The 8,872-nt window shown below is 44.1% G+C and overlaps 1 protein-coding gene and 1 long non-coding RNA gene across 3 annotated transcripts; both read left to right on the plus strand.

Annotated features, from left to right (window-relative positions):
• Positions 1–623: 623 nt before the first annotated feature.
• On the plus strand, positions 624–6,047 carry atp6ap2 (ATPase H+ transporting accessory protein 2). 2 transcript variants are annotated; one of them, XM_061692858.1, is made up of 9 exons: positions 624–727; positions 1,734–1,864; positions 2,585–2,713; positions 2,758–2,874; positions 3,912–4,049; positions 4,130–4,183; positions 4,255–4,404; positions 4,486–4,605; positions 5,424–6,047. In XM_061692858.1, the coding sequence occupies exons 1-9, from the start codon at positions 652–654 to the stop codon at positions 5,616–5,618; spliced, it is 1,110 nt and encodes a 369-aa protein (XP_061548842.1). In that variant the 5' UTR covers positions 624–651; the 3' UTR covers positions 5,619–6,047. The 2 variants fall into 2 exon arrangements, with proteins under 2 accessions (XP_061548842.1, XP_061548843.1); XM_061692859.1 differs by having other exon boundaries at positions 2,779–2,874.
• Positions 6,048–6,658: 611 nt separating this feature from the next.
• LOC133410793 (uncharacterized) lies at positions 6,659–8,389 on the plus strand. The gene is made up of 3 exons (XR_009769581.1): positions 6,659–6,770; positions 7,119–7,208; positions 7,970–8,389. It is a non-coding gene; the product is annotated as an uncharacterized LOC133410793 (long non-coding RNA).
• The last annotated feature ends 483 nt before the right edge of the window (positions 8,390–8,872 follow it).

An 8,872-nucleotide genomic window follows, 5' to 3' on the forward strand; every position in this document is an offset into this window, starting at 1 on the left:
AAATGTCAAATTTGGTAATTGCACGATAAAAATACACTCGATTGGAATATCGTCAGCGTTCAACTTGTCTAATATTGTATTTGCACGGTTGCTAACGTGACAAAAACGCTTTTATCAATAGAATCCGTAATCAAATGGCATTATCTTCTATTACTCGTCATTTGATCTAATTTATACTCATTTTAAATTACAAATCTAAGTGAAGAAGAAGTACCTCGAACCTTTTTAAGGCCAATGTTGCCTTTCACAACTTAAAGGATAAGAGATAGGAAAGACGGAACTATCACCAACTGCATCAAAATCATCAAGTAAACGGCAACATTGTGGCTCTTTTGCACCTTTTTTTTTTTTTTTTTTTTTTTTTTTTTGCACAGACGTCTGTTGCATGCTTTCGTCGAAATTCACCAAGACATATTTCTAGAGCATAGTTTTTACCATGGGTGAAATTGGCCTGGTTGAGAAATGAGCAAGTTTACGGTGTCGGATTGCCTTTGTGGGAACGTCGACCTCCCCAACATGGCCGCCACATAGGCACGAACAACATTATCTAGCCTCGGTTAGTACGCATGCGCCTATCACTATCGGTACCACATGATCCTGGTGTGACGTCATTGATCATGTGCCCTCAGCTGGACGCAAAGAGAAGGCAAGATGTCACCGAAAGACTGTACGAGGATGGAGGCTCTGTCCTCCGTCGTGTTTGTCTTCTTTTTTCTCTGCGCGACCGGTAAGAACTGCAAAATTATACACGCTGTCGTTATTTTTTTATTTTAAACACATCTCCTCTCACTATAATGTAATATTACCGAGTCTTGGCGTCAAAGAGTTAGCGGTTGACAATCGGCTAACCGACGGAGCTAGCACCAGTAGCATCGTCGATTTGCGCATTTCTTTCCGCTGTCTTCGATTTGTATTGATGCGATGCATATTCGTGGTATTTTCGCATTTTTGCCTGTTGTAGATATCTTCATCAGGTAGGTTTACATTTGCTTCGTCAGCTAACAGCAATTGAGGAACACTCCGTTGGAACTCGAAGCAATTTTAGAGTTGTAACAATTTTGTTTTGTTTTTGGATTCCCCTCTAAAGTGCGTGTCAACATTGTTTTAATAGGCCACAAAGACCCGAGGTTGCGTGGTGAGTTGCTAATGTAAGGCTTGTGAGTCATGTGACAGGCCACGGAACGGGGAAGGAACGGGGAACTTCTCGGCATCTTTCCGTCACGAGTTTCTGCCTTCTTATTACAAACAAATGGAAAAACATTGAAACTGTTAATGGCCATTTTCGTTTTCTTCCCAATGTAAAACACTTCCCAAGTGGCTTACTAGCGTGTGATATGCGTTTGACAAAATACCCCATGGGTCAAGAATTATAGGTCACTTTACATAACCCCTTGCTTGTCTTGCTGAAATGAGTCCTTTTTCTGTGCCCCATATCGCTGCGCAAAACGGAGAGGCCGGCTTTCATTACCATGACGACCGATGGGGGGGGGCGTGGCATTACAACTCGAGTGATTTCTCCTTGTGGGAGCAGAATGTTTGTGTTTGTATTCAAGGATTTAAAAAGGAAATGTTCCATTATCTGTTGCCTTTAAAGAAGAAATGTGCAAGATTGGGATCGTTACCTGATCAGAAGTTTGTGGTTGTCGCTTCTTTTTTTTTTTTTTTTTTTTTTTTTTTTCCTTCAAACACGTTTTTTTTTCCTTTTTTTTCCCCCCCCCCCTTGTATCGTGCAGGTGTCCGTGGGGACGGTTTGACGGTGCTGCAGGCGCCGGACTTTGTGTCCTTCCAGAAAGGAGAGTGGCCCATCTCTGGCGAGAAAATCCCCGACCTGGTGGCCCTGACCATGGGCTTCTCTGTTCAAGAGGTATGAGCTCAACTGGGCTTTATTTATAGAGCACTTTAAGAACATAACCACCAGCTGAAACAAAGTGCTGGATATAAATGAATAAAATCGCACATAAAACAATTTAACGTAAAACCGAGGCAGCGTCCTCAGGAGGCAGAGGTTCACCCCTTGCTAAGAAAGCCGACGAGGGTGCAGGCGGCGGGGCCAAAATCCCTCCCGACGATGCAGCCGTCGGTGGGATCCGGGAAATGCCCCGGGGCACCAAAGTGAGGCATCAAATAAATGCTTGTCGTGTCTGGGGAAGCGGCCTTGTCTTCGTGGATCACGAGAGGCTACGCTCACCGTTAGCCGGCTGACTGATTACTACAGCTGTGAGTTTGTCCGTTTCGTTGGCGAGGGACTTCAAGTTCCTCATAATGATCGACAGAAGGCACGAAATGACAGTTATTGTCGTCACTAGGTGGCGCTATATGTAAAATAAAAGATTGTCATACAAATGTTTTCAAATTCCGGGACTGGTGTCTTGCGTGTTAAGTTTGGGAATTTTTGGAACACGTACAGGAGAGTTATTAAACATTTGAAATGAAAAGTTTGATGTGCACGCACTTCTTGTGTTCATCATTCTATCACCTTTAACCAAACTACATAAGACCTTTTCCTAAGTTTCGACGTACCCTGAACCTGTGGATTTCGTGAACCGTTCCACCCCTAATAACGCCGCCTCTTTAATCCATTCAGGATCTGTCTTGGCCAGGCCTGCAAGCCGGCCCCCTCTTCCAGCGTCCCCGCGCTAACGTTCTGGTGGTGGTCCGAGGAGCCGATGGCCTCGCCTTGCCTCAGAGCGTGGCCTCCTATCCCTTAGAGAATGTGAGTCCTACTGGACATTTAGTGAAAACAAAATGGCCCGTGAGTTTTTCCTTGTTTCTTCGCAGCCGGTGCCGTTCACGCTGGATAGCGTCGCAGAGACGGTGCACTCCCTGTTCGCAGACGACACGCCTGTCGTGCTGCAGCTCGCGCCGAGTGAAGAGGTACAAACAAATTCAGAACATTCGGGAACCCTCAAACCTTGGACTCCGCGCTAACATTATGCGTGACGTTAGCCATTTTCTGGAGACTTCAGCTCTCAAGGTTTAAGGGTTTTACTTGACCTTTGGCTTCTTCATGTGATGCCACCGCAGAAGGGAAGCCAATGCTACCCATAGAACCAGCAATGGAATTTGTTGACATCGGAAAAGGTCCGACTGCTCGGTACATTATGAGCGATACGATCCGGAGTACGCGTAACCGTACTTGCGCTTTCGGCAAAACGGGTGAAAGGCGAACGGGACCGTGACGGCACCTGTGGAAACTTTAAGCGACTTCGTCTTTTGTCGAACACGAGATGTCACCGAGATGACAATATTCGATGTTGAGGTTTGTTTACATTTACATATGTCGTATTTGTATCAATAAATGATATACATAAATCTAACTTTTGTCATAAAACACCAGCCATAAAGAAAATCAAATTTGAGCAAGTTCAGCTTCAAACAATGTCGTCATCAAACCGAAGTCGTGATCGTTAGCGCAGCGTACACAGGAAGTCCACGTCGGTCACGTGACATTTCGCATACAACGGATTATCAAGTACATAAAAGAATTTACCAAGCAGGTGCTAACCTAAATACAATAACAATACATAAAAATAATAATACATTTCTGCATTACTGATAAATGTCACTAGGTGTCAGGATGACCCCGTGCCGGCTGTCACCAGTTTTGTCGAACGACATGTGGACATGTCTATCATGACAGGATACACCAAAAAATCTCAAGGACATTTTTAATGTTACAGTGACTTGCAAAAATATGAAATATACTTTTTAGGAATAAAGCTTCTTCACGCTTTTGATGAATACTTGTTACCTCGGCCTGCTATCCTACTGTATTTGAATGTCGGTCATGATGCTGGTACTTGGGAAGCAAATTATTATTATTATTTATTTTATTTTTTTTTTGCGTAAAAAGTTTGAGAACCGCAGACCTTGAAGTATTTGTGACATGCGTCTTTTGTGTGGTCCATTAGAGGCTGTACATGCTGGGCAAAGCCAACGCCGTGTTCGAGGACCTGCCGGTTACTTTGCAGCAGATCCGAGGCCGCCTGTCCCAAGATGGCTCCGTACTGGCCACCCTGCCCCTCAGCTCCCTCAGCAGGAACGCGGAGGTCACTTTCCGTGCGCCCCTCTGCACTACAACCGCGCCCGCCGATCAACTTGTCTCATCTCGCTCCTGTCGTGTCCGCAGGCCGATTTGCTGTTCCTCTCCGAGATCCAAGTCCTGCGTGACATCACTGCTCTGGTGAGTTCTCGTTTCTGCGCTATCCCCCCAATGTTCCTCTGTCTTCACAATGTGATGTTTTTATGTTGCAGCTGCAGAGGCACCGGCATCTGGCCAAAGACCACTCTCCGGACCTTTACTCCCTGGAGCTGTCGGGCCTGGAGGAGCTGACCCGCGTCTACGGCCGAGACTCTCCTCAGTACCGTGACGCCGCCGCCATTCTCTCCTCTGCCCTGCAGAAGGTGAAGAATCAAAGGAGGAGTCTTAACAATCATCAAGTTACAGACTCTATCACTATTGTGGTGGTTTTTTTCATTTTGTAGTTCGGCGAGGACGTGTACGGTCTCTACGGCGACAGTGCTGTGGTGGAGGTCGTGACCGTGAAGAACTTTGAGGCTCCTCTCACCAGGAAATCTCGCTCCATTTTGGAATCCAAACAGATTGTAAGTCCATATTGTGTATAAAAAAACTTTACGTAGTCTCCAGGGAGTGCCAGGCTTCTGTGAGTGCTAAGGCCTTTATTGGGGGGCGGGCCTCTATTTGTACAAATGCATTTTTAGACTTGAACTTAAATACAGTATCAGTAGAATTGGTTGGGGGGGGGGGGGGGGGAAACGATCCACAAATAAATACCGTAATTCCTCTTAGATACATTTTTTCTTCATGAGTGAACGAGGTTGTGTATTACACACCGGTGTAAGAAAAAGTACCACAATTAGTCAGCCTTAAGCTGGCGAAAACCAACGAACTTTCCTGCTTCTACCTACTGTGCATTTGTAATGTACCTTGCGCAGGCGCGTAATTTAAATTCCTCGGACTAAGTAACTGCTTATGCAGACGGAAGTGTCGCATAGAGCACAGAGCAAGGAAAGCATTTTCCACGTTGGTTTTGTATGGCGGATGCGCAAAGGTAACCATTTCCGATTTACTTCAGAGAGCTCTGAAATTTCTTTGAAAGACATTCAAATACAAATTAGCGTGCAGATAATACCTCATCTTTGTAGCATTGATAGCAGCAATTCTGAGGTGCGAAAGTGCGATTTTGGTGTTGCGTGTTATGCATGAGGAATTATGGTCATTTAAAAAGTAGCTTATAGGTATTTAGTAGGAGAGAAGCTTTTATTTGTACCTGTGCATTCTTTTTATTTCTTACCAAAAAAAAGTCATTAACTGATGAGTGCAGGCCACTATTTGAGGAATTGAGGTATATTTTTCCGCTATGCAGAATTGATCGATTTTAAACAGTAAGTGTCTTTCGCAGAGCAACCCAGGCAGCCCGTACAACTTGGCGTACAAGTACAACTTCCACTACGCCGTGGTCTTCAACATCGTGCTGTGGCTGACGATCGCGCTGGCGCTCGCCGTGATCGCCGTCGGTTACAGCCTGTGGAACATGGACCCGGGCTACGACAGCATCATCTACAGGATGACCAACCAGAAGATCCGGATGGACTAAAAAGCTGACCAGCAAGCACTCCGGAGGTCCGTCCCCCAGGTCCCGCTTGTGATTGTTTTGTGCTTCGTGTTGGTGTGGCATTTAGTGAACAGTTGGTCGGCAATTGGTTTACGACGCTGCTGTGATTGTTGAAAGTGAATATCAACCTAACAACACATCGTTCCGTATGTGACTCACTGTTTTTTGTAACGTATGTTGATGTTTTGAAAGAATGTGTGAATTTGTCATGAAAACCTAAGTTAAATAGAATCAATGCGTGTGTATATATTGAAAATACAAATGCAACTGTGTGACAAACTGCTGTGCTCATTGCTTAAGTGAAGATACATGTTTATTGCCTGAAATAACTTGACCATTCGTTGTAAACATTGGGCAAGAATAATGAAGTGAACTGTAAAATTGCAAGATAATAAATTATTATAGATCACACCAATGTTGTCCATAGTTCTGATATTGGCAGAATAATGCTGAATTGAGTGATTTAGTCAATTTGATGTCAATGTTATTGATATTTGTGGGGTGACAATTTATTTTGCATGAGCAAAAGTCTGCTACTTACAAGGGTCAGAGTTCTGTTCCTACGGTGGTGAAGTACTAGTCTTGTCACTAACCAACTTAACGCAGTAGTAATGTCATAATTGGAGTAAATCCATCCGTTTTCTACCGCTTATCGAGGTCGGGTCGCGAAGGCAGTAGCTTTAGCAGGGACGCCCAGACTTCCCTCTTTTGCATGACAAACACTTCTTCAGCAAACAAACGAGTTAGGGTGTTGGGACCGTTGGACCCAAACCCCCCTTTTTTAATGTCATAGTTTTTTGTTTAATAAAAGTCAAAGTTAATGAAACTCAACCAAGTAGCAACGTCATCAAACTTGATACGTCAAAATGCATTTATTATCACAAATTGCGAACCAAGTGTACCAGCTCGCCATTTAGGCCCTTTCACCTGGTCACGTGTTAAGTTGCGTAAACACTCAGCCAATTAGAACGTAACTTTCACCTTAGGTCCCGCCTTCATTGTCATTCGTCGTACTTAATTGGTCATCACCTCGCCAATACTTCCGGGATAGCTTTTGTTTACGCGTCGCGGATAAAAAAAAGCTCAAGCAGAGCTAAGTGCAAACTGCCGATATGGTCTGACTGATTATCAAAGGTAAATTTGAGTGTTTCTATCTTTTAACCATAAGTGTCTTTAGTTCAGGCTGCCCGGGACGTTGTGTTGTAAACAAATCAGGCAACGTTTCTTTACCTCAACACGTACATAAACATTCCTAGTTGTTTTTTTAACATTAAGGACGTGTTTGACATTGTAACTAATCCTGTACGTCCTGTCTGATCAAAGTTTAGGAATAATTATTTTCATGTTTACCTTCCCTGTTAGTCCACTTAAATGTCAATGATTTCAGTGTTATCTCAAGAATTAACACAACTTGTGATCTAACAAGGTCAAGTAACGAGAACATGTGTACGAGTCGACGAATAACAATGTTTTGCATGACAGCGAGCCTCTACGTGTTCAGGAAGATCCGGGCGGCCATTGCCAAGAGAGAGCAACTGGAAGAGCCCATTGTGACGCCATGTAGCGCTATCGGTAAGGTTAAAGGTGTTCACGGAAATGACGTCATCGCACATCATTTGCACTGGAGGGTAGGGGGGTGTGTGTGTGTGACAATAACCCTAGAGCTCTGACATTGGGTTAAGTGTTGCACGCCTCAGTCCTGGCTGCTCAGTACGATAAGTGACAGTCGATGGACAATAATAAAAAGGAAAAGAAGAATGCATTTCCTCCCACATTTCCAGAAAATGCCTTTTCGGTTCATTGACCACTCGAACGTTGTGAATGGTTGTTTGTCTAGATAAGCGCTACGATTGGCTGGCGACTATTCCCGGGTGTGCGCGGCCTCTCGCTTCAAGTCAGCTGGTTGATGTTGATGAGGTTTTTTTCAGTTTTTCAGAGTTGGCCATCCTTAAATGCACCTTGCGCGCCATCAATTGTGAAACTGAAATCCCGACGCAACTACTAATAGCCCCTGTAATCTACTTCGCTGTTACGATCTGCCTGCATGCCCTAAAATTTTTTATTGTTTGTAAATGCCAAAAGGTAAGTTTAGTGACTTAAACCGTTTGTGTAAAGCGCTAGTGCGCATATTTTTCTTTTTCCAGTGTGAGTCCGGAAAAGATTATTGCCACGTGTGCCAAATTGTTTTAAAACCAATCGGAGCATCACAGATTATGTTTGACGTTGTAGAATTCACTCTTTTGTCATGAAACATGTCTACCAGACACAAAACGGAGGCCTTTCCATGCATTGTTTTGAGTAAAACGGGTCTATTTTCTTCTGCTTCTACTCAGCTGAAAAGAGAGCGGCGCAAGCGCTGAGAGCGCCGCCGGAGGCCTTAATGACGTCGGAAACCGGGGCGACCGTCGGCGGGGAAGCGGACTCCGGGACGCCCTCGACTGTGCAGAAAAATGGCTCCTGAAGTTAAATCAAGAATCACACCGGTCATTAATAAACAGAATTAGTCTTTTTTTAATTTTTTGTCTGGCAGAAACAGATGCTCACAACAAAGTAATGCTATTAGTCATATTGTTAATTGAATATTCTTCAAAAACCACGCTGTGCTCTTGTTAAAGCGTTGGTTCAACCCTCTTCTGAAGTGTTGATACTGTCTGATGCAGCGTGTGAAGACATGACTCTCCAACCTCTCCACAGAGGCTGAGCAGGTCGGATGTGTTTTGCATTGATAATATCAATAAATGCGTGAAACTGTGCCACTGCATTGCATTATGTATATACAGTATACAAATGTAGTTCTGCGGTCGAAAGTAACATTACAACTCAGCAAAAACAAAAGACAACGGCGTATTCATGTGAGTGGGTAACGTAGTAAGTGGTCTCGTCATATATTTTTGTTCATTTTCACTTCACGCTTGTCGGGCGGGTAGACACTCAAGACACCCAACTAAGAATTTAAAAAGTATTCAATCCCAATTAATGTCCGTCCATCCATTCTCAATATAACTTATCTGCATTAAGAGTCATGGGTGAGCTGGAGCCCGTTTCAGTGAACTTTGGGCGACAAACCCTGGACTGCTTGCCAGCCAATCGCAGGGCACATATAGATAGGCAAGCAAGCATTCACTGCAATGGACAATTTAGATGAGTCTTTAATTACCTATATCGTGTTTTTTGAAATGTGGAAGGTAGCCAGAGTACAAATGCACGCAAGCATGAGGAGTACATGCGAACTCCAC

The sequence above is a fragment of the Phycodurus eques genome, chromosome 12 (genome assembly GCF_024500275.1).
Source record: "Phycodurus eques isolate BA_2022a chromosome 12, UOR_Pequ_1.1, whole genome shotgun sequence".
Taxonomy (NCBI): Eukaryota; Metazoa; Chordata; class Actinopteri; order Syngnathiformes; family Syngnathidae; genus Phycodurus; species Phycodurus eques.

Excerpts from the sequence above, each read along its gene's own strand:
- atp6ap2 (XM_061692858.1), top strand. The coding sequence starts at position 652 with ATGTCACCGAAAGACTGTACGAGGATGGAGGCTCTGTCCTCCGTCGTG. Across the intron at positions 728-1,733 it reads CTTTTTTCTCTGCGCGACCG|GTGTCCGTGGGGACGGTTTG; the intron begins GTAAGAACTGCA and ends TGTATCGTGCAG. Across the intron at positions 4,606-5,423 it reads TTTTGGAATCCAAACAGATT|AGCAACCCAGGCAGCCCGTA; the intron begins GTAAGTCCATAT and ends TGTCTTTCGCAG.